We start from the raw sequence: 23,074 nt of genomic DNA on the forward strand, positions 1-23,074 counted from the left end.
CTCTATTCTCTGAGTAAATTGGATTGCTGGTGCTGGGAAGGGAAAAAAAAACTTGATTATAAACAGCCTCCCCCTCACTCTGGTGGTGAGCGTCACTTAATAATACTAAGTGCATCGACACGTCGGTGCCCTCACTCAAGCCCTGTGCAGAGCTGTACATCAATTTGATACACCCTTCATTCAAGTGTAAACAAATATATTAAGTACAGTAAATTATAAGGAGAGTAAATACTGTGCATTACTTTCATGAGCAAAACTTGAGTCTCACATAACATATTCATCCATCCACTGTACAGCATTGGCTTATGAGGTTTTGGGGGTTGTTTGAAAGTCAAATCTATTATTATTATGCTTTAGGGGGGCTTTGTCAATGCAATCTGATAACAAGGCTGCATTACGGAGAAGACAAAACTGAAAGCAAGAAAAGAAGATCCATATAAGATTAAACAGTAACGTCAGGAGGCCTGTGTGTATTTTACAGGCATTGTAAAATGTCTGCCCTTGCACGATAAAATATGTTTTGCTTTATGAGTTTTATTCCCATTTTTGCAATTGGGTTTGGATCTACTGGCCGAAATCAGCTGGGACAGGTTTGCGCACGCCTGAATGGATGGATGGTAAATTTTAATAGATGTACAAACTGCTGTCAATGCAGTACTTTCCGGCTTTGTGCTGCCACCTAGTGTTCATCATGTCAAATACAATTGCTCGCTAGTAATGAATTGGAGTGTAGTAGAATCTGCATGATTGGTGTGTATTTGTGTTATTGTTCATCCAAGTCATAGCTAAAAACAAATTTTGAATGGAATGTACAATTTAATTGTTGATATTATACGTCGATAACTTCCTACTATATCTTCGCTTATTTATTCCAGGAGTAGTGGAGAGTGACATGCAATTACGTGTTTGTCCACTAGATGGCAGAAATTTCAATTAATCTGTGTATCTACTTGTGTTCAATCAAACAGGCTCAGATTTCACACTGGGTAAATTTGTGATTACATTTATATACTATATTATACTATACTTTATTATACTTTTTGTTTGGTGGTGTGCTGTCAGATATGTGCCTTCACTCTAATGTTGGGGAACTTTGTGTTATATATTCATGTTATTGAAAGTGAATACCTTGAGAGTGAAAGTATCAGCTGAGCCTCAGCACCATCTGGCAGGCACCTCATTTTACAATGAATCATACATGAGTGGGACATTTAGAGGGTATAACGCTTCTCCAGTGGGTGGTATCTCTTCTCACTGTTGGGGGCGGTTGTTGGAGCCACATCAAACTAAATACACTTCTCATTAAGATCATTTTGGGAGCAGATTTTTTTTTTTTATCCCCAAAACGAGATGACCATGTTGCCAGCCCAGGAGGCGGCCAAGATCTACCACACCAACTACGTGCGCAACGCCCGAGCGGTAGGAGTGCTATGGACAGTGTTCACCATCACGTTCGCAGTTATCACGGTGGTGGTGTTCATCCAGCCCTACTGGATCGGGGACAGCGTCAACACGCCCCAAGCCGGCTACTTTGGCCTCTTCCACTACTGCATCGGCAATGCGCTCACCTCGGAGCTCATCTGTAAAGGCAGCGCTCTGGACTTTGGCTCCATCCCGTCTGGGGCCTTCAAGACGGCTATGTTCTTTGTGGGCATCTCCACGCTGCTGGTGGTGGGCAGCATCGTGTGCTTCAGCCTCTTCTTCTTTTGCAACGCCGGCAGCGTGTACAAGATCTGCGCCTGGATGCAGCTGGCCTCCAGTCAGTGAGCATAAAGCAGACACAGCTAGGTCACAAAATTAGGTACACCTGCAAAACATGACATACCACATTGCATAAGTGAATCCAAAGATGTTTACTACTCAAGTGCCCTATACACTGAATCATATATACGACAGGCGGGCAATATTTTGACTGAGAAAAAATATTTGAAAGTTCTCAACACTCGATTCAGCAATACTCAACTCACCTCGAGGTCGCTGACCTCCTGCGGCCCCTTCTCCGTCAGGCGCTTGCATGGTGATCGGCTGCATGATTTATCCTGACGGCTGGGACTCGGAGGAGGTGAAGCGAATGTGCGGCCAGCGGACCGACAAATACACCCTGGGCAACTGCACGGTGCGCTGGGCCTATATCCTGGCCATCATCAGCATCATGGACTCACTCATCCTCGCCTTCCTGGCCTTCAGCCTGGGCAGCAGACAGGACAACTTGCTGCCTGAGGACTTTCAAGTGGAGGAAAAAGGTACCAGCACTTAGGGGAGGATGGGGTGGAGAACATAACATGCACTGAAAGGAAAACAGAGGACTTGAGGAGGTAAAAAGTTTCTTAATTCATTGCGATGACTCAATTTCTGTTTTTCTTCTCTTCACTGCAGACAATGCATGAACCTACTGGAGACCACCCACGAAGATCTAAGTTCTTTTGGATTCACTGCGAATCCAAATGCGACGTGGAAGCAAGTGGCAAATCATTATTATTGGTTCAATTTAACACAAAACGTTAATTAGACCAATATCAAAAAAGAAAACATCGGATGTACTCGTGTTCAGTATCTTTTGAGCAATGATGAGTCGAGACAGGTGCTCAAAACAGACGTTTAGAAACATTTTATTCTTCTTTACCTACAGAAAATAAACTTGGCTGAACAGAAGAACCTTTAAGAACCTATGAGCAAATTTCTTTTGAGCCGTGTGCATACAGGTGGATTGCTGTAGCTATATTATTGATGGGAGTATCTTCCATTCCATGCATTTAAACAGCACCGGAATATCCCTTCAAAGATTCCCTAAAGGCGACTGCGTAGGCCCAGTTTGATGTATAATGAATTCTAAAACCTACTCTTGTGATAATAAACAAGAATATCGTGGGTTTTGATGATATTGTGCAAAGCTGAAAACAAAATAAAATTCATAGCAAAACTGTATAAAGACTAATCCTCTTTCCTCTTGTAATTGTGTACAAATGTAGAAATGTTTTCTAGTCCTTTCCGTGGCGGTCAGGTTCTTTGAGGGAGTTTGACCACTAAAAATATAAATGATGGCACGGCTAATGCAATGGTAAACAAGACTGCACGTATTTGGCTTCTTCGTGATCTAAAAAAAGTTGGTGATTTTAACAGCAAAATCTGTTACTGCTTGCTTGTACTCGAGCGCAAGAACTATTGTAGATCTTAAATTCTAAGAGTAACTAAAATATCTGAACGAGTTCATGTGCTGTAGACACCAAAACAAACTCGCCCTGTGAAATGAACCCATGAAAATTTGCTTCCTCTTCTGTCGGTAATCTAAAAAGAATGTGGATGGCAACTAAGGTGCAGTCTTAGCTGGTGTGACAAGTGTGTGCCGGATGCATCTGAAGGCCATGAAGAGTGCACAGTTTCGGTTTTAAGCCCATAATCTTCACACCCATCCTGTGTGCATCTAGAGGTGTGTGCGTGCGTGTGTGTGTGTATCACAATTATATGCACGCCATCTTATGCCAGCCAGGCATTAGAGAGACACTGAGCAGCCGTGGCCCTTCTTTCAGGGACAAGGTCCAGCATTGGCTGCAGGAAGCTGCTGAAGTTGTGCGCCTCTTCTTTGGACCACTCGTACTTGTCCACCAGCACATCAAACATCCCCCATGGCTTCAGCTTTGTGATGTGTCGCAGGTCACCTGGGGTCAAATGGCGCATTTTGAAAATGAGGAAGCCACTCTGTATGTCCAAAATATATTCTGTGGATGTACTGACTTTGATGCAGTAGTGTTCCACATATCAGATTTTATGACTTTGTGAACTTCTAACTAACCTCACAAGGCACAGGAAAAAGGCAGACAGTAGCAGCAGTGTGTGTGAGTTTACCTTTCTTGGTGAAAAACTCCTTGGAGTATTTGCCTGCCGTGATCAGCTTGCGAGGAACCTTGCCGAGCAGCTCGATGATCAGAGCTATGTGATCTGGAGACATGCACACGTGAGTCGCAATTGAAGAAAGGATATTGGCTTTTGTCTTGCATGTCTCGTGGTCATTTATAGGCAGGATTTGAATCCACAAACCTTCATCTCTGGAATAATCTTCTCCTGAGTGAGGTTCAAACAAATAGTCTCCAGTTGCCAGTTCGAAGGCCTGAAGACGGAGGAAAAACCATGAGAACATCAAGTATTTGTGATTACAAAGTTGCATTCTACATCATAAGTTGTGTTGGCATCTTGATAAGTGGTGCATGGATTGCTTTTTATTTATTTTTACTCAATTGCCATCAACACACGACACCCCCATATCAAACAGATTAGCTACTATTTTTCAGATCTACAGAGATCTGCGTTACCATGCAGGCTGTGCTCCAAATGTCTGCCGGCGTGCCATAGCCAGCTCCTAGCAGCACCTCGAGTGAACGATACTGCCGAGTCTGGATGTCGTCCGTAAAATGCTTGTGCTGCGCGAGACGGAAATCGATTAGTCAGTGGACACATTTCTGTCAAATCCGTTGAGAGATGCAAGTGTATTGTTTCTAATACTCACCACCCAGCAGGCGTTTCCAAGGTCGGCGATCTTAACCTGCAACTTGTCAGCATTCAGAGGGTCCAAGGGATTTACTAACAACCTACTAGATGATTCTATTGGAGGAAGCCCGACAACAGAGGCAGCAAAGAAAGAAAAAGAAGTGCAGATAATTAGTGACAGGAAATGCCTCCAACAAAAATATTGACATATATTTAAAAATGATATTCCTTCCAACTAACCACTCAAACTATTTTCTTCATCTTGACCTTGCGTTTTGTTCTCCCCTTGTGTGTCCATATCTTCCTCCTTTCGCTCTACCTTGACAGCATCAATCATCTCTGAAGTGGCAACGGGTGGCTCGGGGTCCTCTGAGCGTCCGTTACAGCTCTGGAAGTCGTCTTTGTTGCGTACTTTGTCGAGAGTCTGTATTTTGTCATCTACTCGGTTTTCATTCTGTTGGTCCTCTAGCTCTTCTGCAGACTGCTTGGTCCCATGTTCCGGGCTTTCTTGGGTGGCCTCGCTCACCGGTTCAGAGGCGTTACCGTTGCAGTTGACCTCCATGTTACTCTCCTCCTTGGTGGCGCCCTCTGTGGGTACACTTGGCTCAGCCACCTCTTGGGGGAGCTTGACAATGGGAGATTCTGTAACGAATGTAATAACGCTTTAATAAGCACTTCAATATTCTCATCCTGTAAGTGCCTGAGTAAAGATAATGCAAATATTCTAACTGACACTGTCAGAGGTATTAATTCAGCAAAAAAAGCATTTTTTTGTATTTCCTGTTTGCAAAGATGTTGGTGCGGCATCATTTGCTTAATGACCTGCGATAGGATGCTCCGTGTCATTTTGCAACGTGGTCGACGCCGAGGTGGGGGCAGTCGAGATGTCAGACGTGGTTTCTTTTGTGTCCTCCTCTCTCTCTTCTCCAGCTTTGAGTGACGCTTCTCCTACCACCTGTCGCTGCTCTGCCTGCTTCTTCTGCTTCTTCTTCATTTTTCTCTTTTTATTCTTTGACATTTTGGCCATCTTGAGAGAGACAAGAAACGATCGATTTGTATTCCGCACAGCCATTCATACTAGTCAGTTTGAGGAAAGAAAAAAATTACCGGCTTGGGTGCTGGAGCTGTACTCACTGTGGGAAGAGAAAAAGAAGAGGAGGATTGTATTACTCGAGGACATTGGAGGTACATCTATCACCTCCATGGAAGCTGACTCACACCAAGATGTATTAACGGACTCATGCAGAGGCTGTCTCTCACTTCTCAGAGCAAGGTGGCCGTTTAAACATTCATAGTCAGTGATGACTCATAGCGATCTTCTCCAAACAAGTTTAGAATGGTTGAAATTGCATCAATAAAGAAATTGTCGAGCTAATTGCTCAGTGATGTCAATTGAAGACGACGGGGGAATTACAGCTGGAAATCCAAACAGTAAATCATGGAATGATGAGGAGAAATTGTAGCGCAAACACAGGGGAGGGACTAAAAGTATAACCTGCAGAGCCAGAGGGCGGCACCACGCCGGTTTTCTGCCATTGCGTCGCTTCGACAGCCATTTTCTTGATATAGGACTCGTTGACAGTGAGAAGAATGTTTTCTGGCTTGATGTCTGTGTGGATGATTTTACATTTCGTGTGGAGGTAATCTAAACCCTGGAGGACCTGCATGAAAGTGACCATGTACCATCAGCAATATCCAAACAAAAATGACAGTTAAGCTTTCTGAAAGGTTTGCTGCAGTACCTGTCGAATGATGCTTTTAACACAAGGCAATGGTAGGCCTTGATAATTTGACTTGATGATCCACTTTAGAAGATGGTACCCCAGCACCTCAAAGACCATGCAGATATCTGGTGGAACACAAGTCAAGGAAGAACACAAGTAGGCATCGCTCTTTAAATAATAATTGTCGTCCCACAATGGACTTTGCGACTACAAATGAATGATCACGACATTCAGAGGGTGTGTGGGTGTTCTGTCAGAGAGCACAGCTGCAGACTGGATACTGCGGGAGAGGGGGAAAAAAAAAAGTGATGGTGTCAACGTCACTGCATCAGAGCCTGTGACACCCAAGGATGTGCCAATGCACAGCGAGCTGTCAGCAGAAGACCCACAAATAGCTATGTCGAGAGATGAGGCGCAGGGTTTGAGGGCAGAGGGTGTCGAAGTGAGTCTACAAGTGGTCTCCAAGCACAATTGTGTTAAAAGATACGCGTGCCGTTCATGCCAGAAATTTTGAAGTCATCAAGAAGCTGCACCACTCGCTCCCTGCTGGGATCAGCGGGGTCTGTGTTCCGCACCTGAAACAAATGGGACGGAGACAGACATATAATGGGTGTTTGGCTGAAACAAAACACTAAAAAAAGAAATGAAATTGCCATTTTACAGATTTGAGTAGCTTGATTTCATCCAGGGCTGTTTCTGTGTAATGCTCAGCGCTTTTCACAACCTTCATAGCGACAAAGCGCTTCTCCCTGCAAGATACACACAAAAAACAAGATTTATTTGTGAAATAAAATGTACCAGTGGAGTCGCATGAATATTTGTTTTTATATGGAAAATATGAATTTATATCTGCAGTCTAGTAACAACTTACTGGATGTCCCAAGCTAGCCACACAGTCGAGAAGTGCCCCCAGCCAAGCTTACGGATCACATGGTATCTTCCGTTGAAAAGATCTCCAATCTTCACATGGTGATATCCCCCTGATCAAACCATAATGATGTGATTCAGGAGGGGGTTTTTTTTCTTTGTTTTTAATAATTTGCTCTGATAATAGAAAGTTGTTACCCTTGCAGTAGTCTCCGGGATCCTCTTGCTCATCATCGTCAGAGCCCAGGATCTCCTCGTCTTGATCGGGGACAGGCGAGTCTGTCTGCTTGGAGGTGCCACCACAGCTCTGAGGCTCTGACCTAAGGGGAAAAAAAAACAGGAGGAGGTTGGGTCAGAGGTCACAGAAAAAGGACATTTGGGATAAAACAGACATGCTCTTTGGTTAAAAACAAGAGAAAGTCTTTTTCCTAATTCAGTTTTTAAGTCAGAAGCATGGAAGGAATTGCAGCTCACCAAACTAATGAAATAAACTAATCATGTTAATTACATGATCATCAGTGAGGGGAACATCCCACTTTCCAAACTCCTTATGTGTTGCTGCCTCTAAGCCAAGTCTTCATGTGTCATCTCTGTGATGCTCACAGAAATCCTGCATTGCAAAACAAGTTCAAATCCTGCTGACTGAGCAGCTGAAGAATTGACATTTTCCTGCTTTGCCCTCTCATCACTAGTCTTTGCCGCAGCCGTTACTAAAATAGCAGCTATTACTCGAGAGGGCAATGCTGGAATTGGGGTCAGCACAGTTTCCCCCTTTAGCCACCCCCTAATTAACAAGCACACAGAAATCATTGCAATACTTTGCCGCTGGATAACAATACTGCCAAATTGTAATCAAAATGAGTCTAACTGAATCTGCTGCATCATTGGAGTTGCAGAGGGTCAGTTACTCAAAACAAGCCAGACACAAAGCACAAAATGTCTTCTAATCTGAGTGACCACAAAAATAACACAGATGAGAATCCTTCGACCTAAACCTAATATCATTAAACATTGACTGCTTTGCTGAACAGCTGATGGGGTTACGGTGTGCCGAGTTGTGATGAGCAAATATGAACATAGTTGATTAAATAAATAAAAACATTGCCCCATTGGTTAAACAGGATGACCCAAAGCAAAGTAATTGTTGTTTCTGTTTGTCTAAAAGAAAAAAACTTGGACATGGTTCAACCTGTAATGTAAACTAGTAAGATAAGGAGCCCCTGCAGTGCTGAAAGGTCAAACTGCAGAGAAAAAACAAGCCACCAGCTTTAGGAAGGAGACCAGAAGAAAAACAACCAGCATTGCCGGTGAGACTTTATACCACTTTTTGCTTTGCAATGTTTTAAAATAAACAATGCTACACGAGGCACTGACTTAGTAACACGCGACGACTAAATAACAGACAACAAACAAGTCAACTTAGCCCCAACGTTCCAAGTCAAGGGCAACCAATAAAACAGATCCAAATATCACAGATGAATCTACTGAATGTTCGTCAGATAATATCTTATTTATAGAACTGTTCTTGTCAACATCATTAAAACATACCGGACAATGAATAGAAACTGCATTTTTCTAGTCAAACAAAATTTTTGCCAACTTGCTTATATCCAGTTCAACTTGTCTCTGCAGCAGCCTTAGCACAGAAATGTTATTACCATACAAATATTATTTAATGGACAACACAAAGGCCTAAAACATGCAGTTATTTAAGAAAATAGCAGCAATCGTGAAGATTAAAAACTATAAGATACAGCTTGAAAAGGAAAAATTAAATCCAAGTCATGAATAGAATGATGTGAAGAGAAGCAGTAACTTTACAAGAGATACTTGTGCATATGCATTTTTTTTTACTGCAGTACGCACACATTAACTGACATTCAAACATTCTTTGAATGGCAAAAGTCAAGGGCAAACATAAACATACTGCGCTTACAGGAAAATGTGTACAATTCAACATGTGGACCTGATTCAAGAAAACAATCCAAAATGGTTGTCAGATCTGCCTGCTTACCTGCAGGATGCACGGATACCCATGGGACTTGAAGCAGGGAGGCGGACAGGACAGTGGAGGAGACAAGGGCAGGTGTTCAAAGATGCTCTCACTCCATTAGTCAAGAGTGGGGGGGGGGAAATATTCAAGGGTGAGGGGGTTGGGGAATGAGTAGCACAGTTGAGATGATCCAAAAGAAGCAAAAACAAGTGCCGACACTCAAGGCATCAGCGCTCACTCGCATTGTCTCGCTTCTCCACTTGCACATCAGCTTACAATCTCTTCATTGCTCTCATCCTCCCTCTCTCTCTCTCTGACCGAGAACTCTCCTTGGCTGCCGTCAGCCTCTGGCCCCGCCCCCTGCACTAGCAGCAGGGAGATGATTGGACTACACAGCTCAGCACTGCAATGCAGGTGAGGGACCACATCAACCATTTCTTTCACTCCACCATCATCTTCTTCAGTTGACCTCTTCATCATTATTATCCTCAATCACAGGGTAGAGAATGTTAACATCACTCACTCCTTTGCACTGGAGAAGCAAAATGTCACCGAGGCTAAACACTGCAGCACTGAACTCCAATTGGGATGCTTTATACATTATGTGATTATTGGACCCACCTCGCAGTGACAACTATAGAACTGGAAGCTAGAAGTGCATTGTTTGTCTTTACTTCAAAAGTATTCTGCAGTTCTTTTAGACTTGTCTTTTCACAATACGTTTCTACTTCCTTAAATATTACCCAAAAAAGGCCAAGGGACGATCAAAACATGGAGGTCAAGGTTGAGTGAAATGCACTGATGCCTTCCATGGCAAGTCGAGCACAGTGACACTTGCATCACTCGCAGCCTTTATATCATTATCAGTTAGTCTTCTTACTTGATGGGAAAGAACGAAGGGCAAGTTAACACGCAGGGTGAGGGCAAAACGGATAGATGATGGGTTATGTAATAAACTGCAGTTGAGAAAACAAGGAGGCGGTGAAAGATGAAAATAGTGGGCAATGATTTATAACCACTAGTATACGATGCAAGGACAGTAAATGTTGGTGACTATACATTTGTTTTTACAGTCATTAACAACCCTCTGAAGGAAAAATAATAATTGTTTGACACCCCTGCACATACCAACTTTAAGGATTTAGCACGACTTGGTATGAAGATGGATTACTTCAAATATAATGTAATAAGCAAACAGCCTACTTTTTTCCGTGTTTTTTTTGCAAACATTTATGAGAACTTACTTCTTTCCAGTTTTTCGAGGCTTTGTCCTCTTCTTCCTCGCCTGTAAAGCGAGTACTGTCAAGTAGAATAACACCACATGGGTTAAAATCAGAACAGTCCATACATGTTGTACAGCTTTCTTCGATAAAAACCAAAACAATAATAATAGAATCTCCAACAAAAACCATAACACAACATAGCATCACATGTTTTATTATGGGGGGGAAAAAAAGTCCTAGAATGATGCATCAAGTTGACAGGTTCTCAATGCACAGTCACACACCCAATTTGCTAACGAGGTATATCCAAGTTGTCAATTAATTCAGCCTTTATCATGAACACAAATAGTTTGCATTGATTTATTCGGCTGGTGGAACTTAAGGAGTTGACGCTCTCTCATTATTGTAGAAAGTTTGAGCGCATCCGGATTCCGAACAGTGCTTGTCTCGTGGACACAACTAGCATAAATGCTACAGTACGCACACAAAGTAAAGCGCATGGTCCATCTTTTAACTATTACTTGGTGGGGTTAACACTACATGAGACATTATCATAGTGGCATAATCTGCCTCCGATAATGTCGAGAATAACTGCGAGAATCTAATACGAAAGAAAAGTGTTTAGTTAACGTACCTTTTCTTTCCATCGCGGTAAACCAGTCTGCGAGTGTTGCGTTTAGGAGGTGTTGGAAATACCAGCACTATAGTCTTTTCAATCTCCATCACGGTAAGAGGGTGTGTTCAGGAAACCTAAGAAATATTCCAACTTCGTGTAGCTATGCTAAAATTGTAAACACTAGTATGGCGCTTTGGATCGAAATGAAATATTAATGATTGTATTCACTTTGATTGACAATAATCGATGTTGCTGTCGTGTGCATAACAAATATTCCCTGTTGTAGTTTGTTTGTATTGCATGTGTCAACATAACCGGTTTAAAAGACGTGGACAGTCCCTTGTCCTTTGTCTACCAGATGGTTCAGTTCTTTCCCAGGCAGCTCAAAATAGACTAAAATAAAAACAACAGCTATTTAACAATACATTTACGTCACAACTATCTTTGCTGCATATTTAAGTTGTGAGATTGTTATTATGTAGACCATTTAGCGTTCCCTAGTGGTAGCAAGCAACAGAAATATTTTTTAAAACTATGCAGTAAATATATTTCAGAACTGTACAGGAATTTAACTGTATTGACAATGCACTTTTAACCTGTTTGAAAAATAGCCACCTTTATTTACTCACGGTAGCGTTTTACAGGAAATTAACCAGATAGTAAAAAAGGACCTAAAAATAGTGGTGCCAACAAAACCAAAAACCAATAAATTAACGAATCAATTGAGAATTCAGCATCCAGGGAGTAAATATTTAAATGTCATACATGTGTCTTTCTATATATGATACAAATCAATGACAAGATGTGGTTTGAGCATTCATTGGGAGAAAAACAGACCCCCCTCAAAAAATATTCAAACTACGAGCGCTTAATTCAACACACAATAAAATGTCACATTTGAAAAGCCCTAAATAAAAATGAGTATTTGCCAATGAAGCACTAAAGGCAGCATGTGTAAATTTGACTAGCTTCCTCATATAGCCCGCTGAGTAAACAGCCAAAATGTGTTACAAAGTGTTATTAAAACAATCGAATTGCCTTACATTTTTCGTTTGGTTCTGGTAAACGCAACTACAGTCATCAGACAATACATTTTGTGTTTGGTAAAGGACACCTCTCCATAAATAATAAACTGAAGCTTGTTTTTTTTCCACAAATAACATTCTTTAACATCAATATACAAAACATCTGAAAATATCATAAATATATGACAACCTGACGTCCATAAAACATTCAATGAACACTTGTGATTTATAAACGCAATATGATTAAAGTATACTGCCAGCCCATACTGTGGTGGATAACATTTAAAACTTCAAGACATATTACACCATAGTGGTCCTGCAGGATGTGGAAATACGCTTAAACTATGGACCAAAACTAAAGTGCTAACAGGAGCTAAGACTAGGAACAGACAACCCTCTCAGCGGTGTAGAGAAGGTACATAGAAAGACTGAATGAAATTATAAAAACAAAGTTGCAACTGTTACATATACTGAAGAGATGTCATACATACTTTATTCATTAAATAACAAATCTCCTTTTATGCCTTTTATGGCATCACTCATACTGTGGGTCCAATATGGTTACTGGCCTGGCTGAATCACTTGTATGCAAACACTGTTTTTCTTGTCATTCTAAAACACACCTATGTACAAAAATATGGAATTTAAAAGTGGAATTCATTTTATAAATATCTCCCTAAAACATTTCAATCCTGTTTATCAAGTATTCTTTTCATTATCCACTAAATAGAAGTAGCTCCAATTTGCTTACGATATAAAGAGAACAATGCTAGCTGCTAGCCTCACTAAATTATTAGTTTGTATTGAAACTAATAAAAAAAAACTGAACCACTTCATGAGTGATGGGAGAAACACACAAATCAATCAATCCCTGATAAATTACCCCGCAGAGATGTAAAGATGGCAGGCACTTGAACATTGTGGTGGTGTCGAGAGTGTTCGGAAAGCGTTGCCGAGTCACAGAGAGGTTTTAATGTGTTTCTAAGGTTGGTTGCCTTCACTCTTTCTCATGACTCCATCTCATCCCTGTCGAACGATGGAGGCTCGAAGCTGACCACCTCCTCGTAAGTTAACCCTATTGGACAGGACAGGGAGGAAGAACCTTACATCACATCTAGGTTCTGTCAGGAGCGTGACCACCTCCCCTCAATGATCCTAACCATGCCTACTTACTCTTCCACTCCTCAATTTCCAGCTCGCGGCTTTCAAAGCTCTGGTCATAAGGTTCCGCTTCAGGCTCATCATCTGGATCGTGATACTGGGCAAAGTAAGGGTGGGCCAGCGCCTCGGATGCCGTGATCCGTTTGTCTGTGTCCAGCACCAGCATTTTCTCCAGCAGATCCACAGCTAGGGAGAAGGAACAACATGAGAACTACTGGTAAGGTGCACAATCTATGGTGGCTGTTGAATACAAGAAAAGTGACTCCATTTAGCCAATCAAATGCAGCCAGGCATGAAAAGGGCTTTGTGGTTGATGAGACCACTAGAGGGACTCAGTGAGCCAAGAAAAAGATGATTATTGTTTTTAAAAGGCACACTTACCAAGAGGGTTGGCCCCGATAAATACATCCGCAAAGTTTCTCTTGGGCATATGGGGAAGTGAGTTGATATAGTTCCTTGCCTGTGAGAGGAAATAAAAACACAGCCCAGTCATAACACAATGTGAAAAATCTGCAATCTACAATTATGTGTACCGTATTTGCCGGTGTATAGGTCGACTCGGTGTATAAGTCGACCCCCTAAAATTCGACGGAAATTTACGATTTTATGATATATCCTTTGTATAAGTCGAGCTCAATTGTGCATTATATTAAATTTCAAAATTCAATCAGAAATATGCGAAATTTATTGACGAAATGTGTTCAAATTCTGGGAGGCCGTGCGCAGTGGCCGGAAATAACTCCAGCCGAGCGGATCGGCTGTTTATAAGCACCGCGGAGGAGATCGCGGAGCCTCATTCGACTTCCAGCGGCCGGCGAGCTCGCGCACGCCGCCCGGCACCAACGGGAGGCCGAAAATAGCCCCCGCCGAGCGGATCGGCTGTTTATAAGCACCGCGGAGGAGATCGCGGAGCCTCATTCGACTTCCAGCGGCCAGCGCACTCGCGCACGCCGCCCGGCACATCCGGGAGGCCGTGCGCACGCGCCAAGTGGCCGAAAATAGCCCCCGCCGAGCGGATCGGCTGTTTATAAGCACCGCGGAGGAGATCACGGAGCCTCATTCGACTTCCAGCGGCCGGCGAGCTCGCGCACCCGCCCGGCACATCCGGGAGGCCGTGCGCATGCGCCAAGTGGCCGAAAATAGCCCCCGCCGAGCGGATCGGCTGTTTATAAGCACCGCGGAGGAGATCGCGGAGCCTCATTCGACTTCCAGCGGCCGGCGAGCTCGCGCACCCGCCCAGCACACCCGGGAGGCCGTGCGCACGCGCCAAGTGGCCGAAAATAGCCCCCGCCGAGCGGATCGGCTGTTTATAAGCACCGCGGAGGAGATCGCGGAGCCTCATTCGACTTCCAGCGGCCGGCAAGATCGCGCACGCCGCCCGGCACCAACAGGAGGCCGGAAATAGCTCCAAGCCGAGCGGATCGGCACTTTATAAGCACCGCGGAGGAGATCGCGGAGCCTCATTCGACTTCCAGCGGCCAGCGCACTCGTGCACGCCGCCCGGCACATCCGGGAGGCCGTGCGCACGCGCCAAGTGGCCGAAAATAGCCCCCGCCGAGTGGATCGGCTGTTTATAAGCACCGCGGAGGAGATCGCGGAGCCTCATTCGACTTCCAGCGGCCGGCGAGCTCGCGCACCCGCCCGGCACATCCGGGAGGCCGTGCGCACGCGCCAAATGGCCGAAAATAGCCCCCGCCGAGCGGATCGGCTGTTTATAAGCACCGCGGAGGAGATCGCGGAGCCTCATTCGACTTCCAGCGACCGGCGAGCTCACGCACCCGCCCGGCACATCCGGGAGGCCGTGCGCACGCGCCAAGTGGCCGAAAATAGCCCCCGCCGAGCGGATCGGCTGTTTATAAGCACCGCGGAGGAGATCGCGGAGCCTCATTCGACTTCCAGCGGGCCGCGCACTCGCGCACGCCGCCCGGTTCAAATTTTCTAAGTGCAACGCACAATGAGATGCATGAGAAACGCCCTTGGTTACCATCACATTTGAAGCGATGAATACGAAGTTAAATTTTATGACTCGGTGTATAAGTCGAGGTCGATTTTTTTCGGTCGATTTTGGATCGAAAAATGTCGACCAATACACCGGCAAATACGGTATTTGTTTTTGTAGTAGTACTGAACACTTAAGAGGTCAAATGTTAACAAGCTCAAGACTGACAAAATACTAAATGGCCGTGACAACTGCGGTGAGACAAAGAGGAAACAGAATTAGCTAAATGAGAGCAGGAGAGAGCATCTCCAGCAGAGGCAGCTTGGCATGTCTCACCTCATGGCTGGGCATCCTGCTTATGAGGGAGGCCGGGGGGGTCCCCGTGAGACGCATTATCTGCTGGAGCTGGTTTATGTCTAAGGTGTCTGAGTCAAGGGGCATCATATCAAGGGGAAAGAGCACAGGCATTTTAAGTTTGTGCATGAAGAGTGAACAAACAGGGTGAAGATGACCATTTTAAGAGGCTATTGTTAAAGATCTTCAGCCATAGTAGCTCATAGTGCCTCCATACTTCTAATACATGCTAAAAGAGAAGCGTGTGTCAAGCAGGAGCAAAAAATGAGGAAAAGAGCAAAGCAGATGCAATGCAAGGAACGCAAGGAAATTTTGGCTGCTTGACACTCACAGACTCGGAGGAGATTTTCATTGAGAGCTCGGACCCAGGGGTTCCAACGAGCAGAATGACAAGCTTCAACTGATCAATATCTATCTCACTGACATGAAGGAAAACCATTAGCTGCATTCGTATACAGTTCATGCACTCATCTACAGCCTTCCCCACAACGACAGTAGAATGGAAGGATACGATCCGTGCCAGGGAACAGCGTTCGTCCGGTGAGAAGTTCCGCCATGATGCAGCCCACCGACCAGATGTCCACTAAAACATGGAGGCAGTAAAACAACAGTGAATGTTTTTTTTCTCAAGTCATTTTCTTTTGTTGTTGATGCAATATTTGTGAAGAGTCACAGTCCAAATATGTGAAAATGAATGACGCCGTAATGAGAAGAAAACTAGCATCATATCTGAGTATCCGTACCTGTCATGTTGTAGTGCATCCAGTTAAGCATGATCTCCGGGGCGCGGTACCAGCGAGTGGCCACATAGCCAGTCATTTCGTCATCTGTATGCCGGGCCAAACCAAAGTCCAGGATCTGAGGAACCAAAAACATTGGCGCTAAAAGCCTGTCCTAGTCTACATTCTGTGTTTCTTGGGGGTTCTTGTAAAGATAATGCTAGTCAGGTTTGATTGTCTCTATAAAAGAAGTAACAATATTTTGATTATTGTGGTTGCATTTGGTTTGATTACATAACTGCATGAGTAGCTAATTCGGTATCCGGTGTTTTCGGTGGCAACACACCTTCAACTCGCAGTCTTCATTTACAGCCAGATTACTGGGCTTCAAGTCCTGGGGAGTGGAGATAGAAAGAAAAGTTAAAGATAAGATCAACTCAAACAGACAGCAATGATGTGTGACAATGTAGCGTCACACCACAAAACATGAAATTTGATGCTGTGTTGATTGTTCTAATCCTATACTCGGGCCATGTCGTATTGAATAATTTTTTTACCCATGGTTAAAACTAGGATCAGGGTTTCAAAGTAGGGTTTAAAACTACAGTTAGGGTTTCAAAGCAGGGTTTAAAACGAGGGTTATGGTTTTAAAGCAGGGTTTCATACTAGGTAGGGTTGAGTATGCATGAAATGAAATGTGATCTCGATACTTACAACCTATTACACAACAGCACTTACTCTGTGGATGATGTCTGCAGAATGGATGTACTGCAGGGAGGAAAAAAAAAAAGAAGAGAAAATGAAACTCACATGCTCGTAAGATAATGTGTTGCTGCAGTTGCTGGAGTAAAAATCTTTCCACTTTCAGAAAGGGTTGGGCGCAGATCGAGTAAACATTTAACTAGAGTTTACTGGAGGCATAAACATGTCGAAAAGTAAGGTGAACTCTCGCAGGAGCGAGAACTGAGGCTGCCTATAGTTAAGATACTATAAATAGTCCTTTAAATGTTCCACATTGCATGCCTGAGCTTTCCCAGACATTTTATTTCAATATTATCATACAATTACATTGCTAAGAATTTATGGATGGATGTTAAAAATATAACTTAAAACATCATCTTGACAATTTGGAAATGTAAACACGAGGTTGACTACTCTTCGGGAACAAATTGTGTTTAACTCGAGGAGGCTCGACTATAGTCAATCAAATATGAAGCAGTGCTCTACGTTACATTGACTGACCTTTAGGCCTCTGAGAATCTGGTAGATGAGGAACTGGACGTGGTCGTCGGTCAGCTTCTGACACTTTACGATGTTGTTGAGGTCCGCCCCCATTAAATGGGTCACCAAGTATCTGCAAAACAGAACCGAGCGCTGTAGTGACCTACAAGTGCAACGATCTCACATATCCGTGACGTCACCCCCCCGCGCGGAGACCATGTGCACACTCATTGGAGTAGTCTATGCACACAAATGCATAGACTGCCAGATGGCTGTTACCATGGAAACAACTCCAATGTTCACAGTGCATCTGTTTAACCTACATTCACCTAAAACACTACATATAAGGTGGAATGTGCTTTGTGGAGCAAGGGTGGGGGGGGTGTATGACTTACACATCACTGAACTCTTCTAAGCTTGTTGCAGGTGTGAAAACATCTAACAGTCCGATCACCTGAGAAGGGAAAAAAAAGAGAAGGCAAAGATCCTGTTTACACACTGATATGATGCACTATTTTAGTCTTCTTCAATATCCTGTCTTTAATTTGCAACACGGAGACAGCAAAGCCGCTGCTTTAGATTTACAAAAGCATTTGTAGTTAGATTAAATTGCCACGTCGTTTTTCTTTGTGTGGTCTAATTGAAAGAAAATGGCTCTGGCAAAACATACAAGTTAGGCACCGACTAAACGGGTTTGTTTTCGGGGAGTATGATCATTATGACATGCAGCAAAGTTGATGCCAACCCGGAAAGAAGTCTGAATAATGACAGAAGCACACACCGAGAACAGAATGCTAAAGTTGGTGATCAAGGATGTAAAAAAATTTAACTGCATTCCATTTTTGATAAAATATTGATATTTACATGACATGATTCACGGCATGTCAAAAAGCAGGTCATACAGGAATGCAGATCCAGGGACCCTCCCCCCCTTTCCAAAACAGAGTGCCACAGATCAGTAGCGTAAAACACAGTTATGCTATCGCCGCTCACCATGAGCCCGCCTGCACACAACACCCACACAGATGATTGGTAGACTACAATCACAACAAATATCGGATTGGTTCATCTTAGCTTTCCAAACTCAAAACCCGGGGAGTCTCCTGGCAACAGCGGGAGAAAAACAGAATGTCTGTCTGCACAGCAAAAGGTAATCTAATCCAACATGTGGATAAATTTAGAATGCACAAACAAAAAGAACACAAAAAACACTGCATGCAATTTTTGTTATGATGAAACAACACGGCAATATGCTTGATGACAAATTCCACGTACCCTCATATTGTGGCCCGAGGTTTTTTTTTTTTGTTTTTTTTACTCAATTGCAGCTTGGCCCAAGTGTCTACAAAAGTGAATAAACCTTTGCAGCTTCAACTCTTCAGAGAAAATATTGCAGTGTTATTTCTACTTCCCCTCAGGCCACATGAGTGTGATACTCCAAATTTGTTTTCTTGCGCAAAACAAAACAAGGTGTTGTTAGTCTCACATTTTGCTCTTGTTTTGCTTCAGCTGGGTATTGAGAATGAATTAAAAGCGGAGTGAATGTATCAGACACTGCAGGAATTTGTGGTGTCATTTGCAAAGAACAGTTGGAGAGTTTTTCCTCTTGATGTGGGCAACCATGAGTGTTGCAATGGAAACGTTCTAGCATGATCAAATGTTATTAATTGTTCACAGGAAAGAATCTATATACAAGAGAAGATGTTTCTTGTGAAACCTTCCATACTTAACTGTCTGTAAAATCGGTATCAGAATCACTCATGCACACATTTGCTTTTCCAGCAGCACATATCCTTTGCCTGGAGTCGCTTGACAAAGTTACTGTGATTATGTAACGTGAAGTGGTCAGAATGGATGCAGCACCGGCACACAGCATCTAAAATCGTGTGGGCAAGTGTCTGCAGGTGATTTATCTACAATGCACGACCAAGTCTTCTGGTGGTTGGGGGGGGGGGGGGTAGCAACTTACATTCTCGTGCTTCATATGTTTAAGCAGCCGCAGCTCTCTGTAAGTTCTCTTTGCATGGATGATGGATTGGAACGGTCTGGATAACTTCTTTACTGCTACCTTCAGGCTCGTCTTCACGTCAAATGCTGAACTGTAAGATATATAAAAATAGTAAAACACACCGTTGATTGTAAAAGGTGCATTTGAGCAAAGTCAAAATCAGTTCACTGACTTGTACACAAAGACAACATGCAGGCCAGTGGTTTCCCCTAAAATTGAAAATCTGATTTTTATTTATATATTTCAGAAACACATAAAACCGTTCAGGGGCCAACTCACTGCAAGCAAAGAGAAATAAATATAACAGAAATAAATTGAGCTATTGTCACCTATTCTCTTTCTGTGCTTTGCACTACTAAGCACCGTCACATAAATTGCCGGACACATTGACGAATATGTCAACCAACAAATGAACATCACATGAAGTGGTCCTCGAGCTTTGATAGCTTTTGGCGCACTACTTTAGTTTTCTCGTACTGTATGGCCTTGATGGCAACATGCCAGTGAGTCCAGTTCAAGAAAAAAAAAAAGGCTCCGTGGTTGTCACATAATAAAGAAGGATCAAGAACAAAGGAACTAAAAGATGGCTGGATCAACTCAAACACCCCAATGCTGGAATGAGAAAGCATTACTCTACACCTCATTGACAGAGGAATCAGAACAGAAATGGGTGTGACGAAAAGAAAAGCACAGACGGACATTTTCCGTGTCGAAGTGACAAATTCTTTTGGTCAAATTCGTAGATTTGCCCGCCAAACTACAAAACGAGACAACTGTACTCGATTAAGACAATGAGGCAGAAGAACGGTCACGAGTCAGATGGGCCTGCCTGCGTTCACTGAGGGAATACGGGCCGGGCCCCCTTACAATAACTCGCATTCCTTCTAGGTTGACTAGTTACGCTGCATTACAAATGGCTCATTGCAAAATCTGGTGCAGACAGACATCAAGCAGGGAGTGGTGCACCCTCATTTAGCCTTGGCAGCTTGAACTGCAAAACCTGTACCGGTGACCCGGTCCACATGTGCAAGGTGACCTGAATATTTAATTCTATTTCTCCACTAGTTACAAGCGGAAGAGGTGAGTCATTTCCTCAAGTGATACTTCCCATAGAGCCACATTTATTAACTTTAGTCAGCAGCCTATCGAGATGTGTCACTGTGCCACAAGTGGCATGCCTAAAGGCCCATAATAAGAACATTATGATAAGCAGAATGTTTTGTCTTCTTCGGCACGAGCGAGATAATCACATGCAACCGGTGGACTTTCTGTCCCAAACAACCTGCGTGTCATCGCCAGATTGAAGACCAGTCGTTTTTAAGTGTGCTGATCTGCAGAACAAACAAGACAGGTCTAAGACAACAGCAGCCAATTAGTCTGTAATAAAAAGGAAGAGTAATAACAAAGTGGTCATAAAAATAAAACAGGAGCGATGCTGTGAGTTCAGAGGGGTGAGCGGAGGTCAGTAAGCAGCACGATGCAGCTTGCTAACTTCTGGTCTTCGTTCTTCTTTCATAGAGGAAAGCACTGGACTGTAAGAAGGCCAGCTTGCTCAAGCCAGGCTGTTGTAGCACATGCAAAATGTGACTGCATAGTTTTGCTGTTTTTGGAAAAGCATCACAGGCTATGGAAAATTGTACATAGATGCTGGCTATTGAACTTGGTGGGCCTTTCCATCTTCAGTCCAAAAATGGACAAGTTGATATTTCCCATATGCAGTAATTTCTCTGTAATACAAAACTACACAAACAAACTGCAACAAGTAACATAAAAATCTAATTTAGCTTATCTCACGTGATCATGGAAAGAACCATTATTGATAGTAGTCATGACATCAATTTATGACAGGAACTAACAGAACGGGTGTGACAATAAAAAAAAGACAATTAACGAGAAGCAGAACAAGCTGTTCTGTACTTCAACAAAGATGTGCAAGTGCTGTCAGGTTCCACATTTTTCAGCCACTTCAGTTTTGTTGACCTTCATGTACATGGCTACATAAAGTCCACCTCATATAAAATGAACTTGTGTTAAGAAAAAGGAGATATCACCAGAAATAGTAGGATCCTTATTGATTATTCAATATGTGCCTTAAGTACACCACACAAAGCTGAAAAATGTAAAAAGAAAATGGAAGTACTCGGCACGTTTTGGCATTCACAACATTCTCCCTTGAAGTGAAAGTTTGATAAAGCCAAAGTACTTTGTCACTTAAAAACTTGCAAGCAATTTATTGACATGTAACAATGATGTCATGGAGTTGCAAACCACTACCAACCACAAGCAGAATATTTAATTGTGGTGTTAAATAAATGTTTACTTTTTGAGTAAATTGTAATGGATTAGTTCATGTTTGTGTAAATGGGAATAGATTAAGGGGAGCTAAATTGCATTACTCGCATTCCTGATTGAAGCTTTGCTGCATGGTGATGTCATTGCTTACTTTGAGCATCTACAAGTGCACATGTATAGAAAGACTGAAGAGTAAGTGAGGTGCCATGGCTGGATTTAGTGCTGACTAATAGTTGTGTGCCTCACCTCGGGACTGTGAGTCACGCCTGTACTACAAAAAGTGACATCATTCTAGAGTCATCACCGTGCTCTTTTTTTTTTCTGCCTCCTATTCAAAGCCCTCACTGTGCACAAGGGGGCCTACTTTACTTACTGCAAAACACGTGACCTTCTGGTGCTGTGCAGGCTGCACCCAACTGGAAAATGCATAATGCATGCAGAGCGCCGATTGCAAAGAGTTAGCTTGTGCATGCTGGAGCCTGAGATACAATCGTAGTGTCCTAAACTGGAATCAAATGTGATGAACAGGCCGTTCTCAGGCCCGATGAAGGAGCATGCACAGGCACGCCGCCACTGCCAAGGCGGGTACAAAGCTGCACATTTCCAAGTCGGACGATCCGCAAAATAAACAGGGTAACAATGACAACTTGGGAACGTGCACGCTCCTTTTGGAAACTATAAAAAGGTAAATAAAAGGCATGTTGAAAGCATCCGCTTACCAAACGGAACCATAGGCACCAGACCCAACGGGAGACAGGTTCTGGTACCGCTCCGGGACCTCCCACATTGTTTTGTTGAGCTCCTGCCGGTAGAAAGTGGGTCTCTCCTGAGACATTCCTGCGGATTTAAGTAGCAGCGACGGGGGAAAACAAGGCAGCGGAAACTTGTGCCCTCTCCTCCCCGTGTGGCACCCACAACGCTGGGCTACTCTTGGAAATAATTCGACAAGACTGACGCGATTTGTGGAGGTAAAAGGCCGAGAACCAAGGGCGCCCCGTGGTGCAAAATTGCTTCCAAAGAAAGCTCTTCAATGCTCCGTGCACTTTCTCGATGGAGGTAACTTCCTCTTCTAAAGCCGCTGGGTCAGGTTGGATGAGCTTCTGCTCGAGTACTCGTTCGCTCTCTTTCGTGTTCTGCTCGGCATGCGGAAACGTGAGCGCGTATTTGTCTTGGTCACAGCGCGCTCTCGGTATAGAGGTCTCGCGAGAACCTCGAAATCGCGAAAACAAGGGGAGCTTCTTACAGTGCTGTTTAGAGGGTGGGAGATTCCCTGTCAATCATCTAGTCATCTTTCGTGTTTATTTTTGTTTTATTTAGGAACTCAGAACACAAATATGAAGGCAAATATTATTTTAAGTAATCATAAAAAGCACGACAATATAAAATTAGGGGTGCTTTCAAATTTGTGGATTGCTTAATAGTTTCAATATATTATATAATTATATATATA

At 43.3% G+C, this 23,074-nt stretch overlaps 3 protein-coding genes across 6 annotated transcripts; 1 reads left to right on the forward strand and 2 right to left on the reverse strand.

Moving 5' to 3' along the window:
* The first annotated feature begins 1,263 nt into the window (after positions 1 to 1,263).
* lhfpl5a (LHFPL tetraspan subfamily member 5a) lies at positions 1,264 to 2,257 on the forward strand. The gene is made up of 2 exons (XM_088389988.1): positions 1,264 to 1,759; positions 2,007 to 2,257. The coding sequence occupies exons 1-2, from the start codon at positions 1,351 to 1,353 to the stop codon at positions 2,255 to 2,257; spliced, it is 660 nt and encodes a 219-aa protein (XP_088246114.1). The 5' UTR covers positions 1,264 to 1,350.
* A 336-nt stretch (positions 2,258 to 2,593) lies between these two features.
* srpk1b (SRSF protein kinase 1b) lies at positions 2,594 to 11,040 on the reverse strand. 3 transcript variants are annotated; one of them, XM_088388567.1, is made up of 16 exons: positions 10,924 to 11,021; positions 10,311 to 10,365; positions 7,272 to 7,393; positions 7,078 to 7,186; positions 6,868 to 6,955; positions 6,694 to 6,781; positions 6,225 to 6,331; positions 5,978 to 6,143; positions 5,590 to 5,615; positions 5,305 to 5,509; positions 4,723 to 5,124; positions 4,502 to 4,596; positions 4,308 to 4,415; positions 4,036 to 4,105; positions 3,844 to 3,936; positions 2,594 to 3,656 (listed from the first exon to the last, which is right to left on the reverse strand). In XM_088388567.1, the coding sequence occupies exons 1-16, from the start codon at positions 10,934 to 10,936 to the stop codon at positions 3,475 to 3,477; spliced, it is 1,929 nt and encodes a 642-aa protein (XP_088244693.1). In that variant the 5' UTR covers positions 10,937 to 11,021; the 3' UTR covers positions 2,594 to 3,474. The 3 variants fall into 3 exon arrangements, with proteins under 3 accessions (XP_088244693.1, XP_088244691.1, XP_088244692.1); XM_088388565.1 differs by having other exon boundaries at positions 3,844 to 4,105; positions 10,924 to 11,040; XM_088388566.1 differs by lacking the exons at positions 10,311 to 10,365; positions 10,924 to 11,021 and adding an exon at positions 9,088 to 9,357 and having other exon boundaries at positions 3,844 to 4,105.
* Positions 11,041 to 11,502: 462 nt separating this feature from the next.
* On the reverse strand, positions 11,503 to 22,803 carry mapk14b (mitogen-activated protein kinase 14b). Of its 2 annotated transcripts, none has more exons than XM_088388569.1 (12): positions 22,344 to 22,803; positions 19,294 to 19,423; positions 17,720 to 17,778; positions 17,346 to 17,457; positions 16,842 to 16,871; positions 16,450 to 16,497; positions 16,128 to 16,242; positions 15,896 to 15,967; positions 15,716 to 15,795; positions 13,473 to 13,551; positions 13,104 to 13,277; positions 11,503 to 13,005 (listed from the first exon to the last, which is right to left on the reverse strand). In XM_088388569.1, exons 1-12 carry the CDS (start codon positions 22,457 to 22,459, stop codon positions 12,938 to 12,940), a joined length of 1,083 nt encoding a protein of 360 aa, XP_088244695.1. In that variant the 5' UTR covers positions 22,460 to 22,803; the 3' UTR covers positions 11,503 to 12,937. The 2 variants fall into 2 exon arrangements, with proteins under 2 accessions (XP_088244695.1, XP_088244694.1); XM_088388568.1 differs by lacking the exon at positions 15,716 to 15,795 and adding an exon at positions 15,367 to 15,446 and having other exon boundaries at positions 22,344 to 22,799.
* Positions 22,804 to 23,074: the final 271 nt, after the last annotated feature.

Source organism: Syngnathus floridae, chromosome 11 (assembly GCF_059516105.1).
Source record: "Syngnathus floridae isolate MCC-2025c chromosome 11, RoL_Sflo_1.0, whole genome shotgun sequence".
NCBI classification, from domain to species: domain Eukaryota; kingdom Metazoa; phylum Chordata; class Actinopteri; order Syngnathiformes; family Syngnathidae; genus Syngnathus; species Syngnathus floridae.

What these genes read in the sequence shown, in the direction of transcription:
- lhfpl5a (XM_088389988.1), top strand. Translation starts at nt 1,351, where the DNA reads ATGACCATGTTGCCAGCCCAGGAGGCGGCCAAGATCTACCACACCAAC. An exon ending in CTGGATGCAGCTGGCCTCCA is followed by an intron (nt 1,760 to 2,006) that starts GTCAGTGAGCAT and finishes CTTCTCCGTCAG; the next exon opens with GCGCTTGCATGGTGATCGGC.
- srpk1b (XM_088388565.1), bottom strand. An exon ending in TTAAAAGCATCATTCGACAG is followed by an intron (nt 6,144 to 6,224) that starts GTACTGCAGCAA and finishes ACTTTCATGCAG; the next exon opens with GTCCTCCAGGGTTTAGATTA. An exon ending in TTTGGAGCACAGCCTGCATG is followed by an intron (nt 4,106 to 4,307) that starts GTAACGCAGATC and finishes CTCCGTCTTCAG; the next exon opens with GCCTTCGAACTGGCAACTGG.
- mapk14b (XM_088388569.1), bottom strand. Translation starts at nt 22,459, where the DNA reads ATGTCTCAGGAGAGACCCACTTTCTACCGGCAGGAGCTCAACAAAACA. An exon ending in GATGCACTACAACATGACAG is followed by an intron (nt 15,968 to 16,127) that starts GTACGGATACTC and finishes TCCATGTTTTAG; the next exon opens with TGGACATCTGGTCGGTGGGC. An exon ending in TATCGGGGCCAACCCTCTTG is followed by an intron (nt 13,278 to 13,472) that starts GTAAGTGTGCCT and finishes CCTTCTCCCTAG; the next exon opens with CTGTGGATCTGCTGGAGAAA.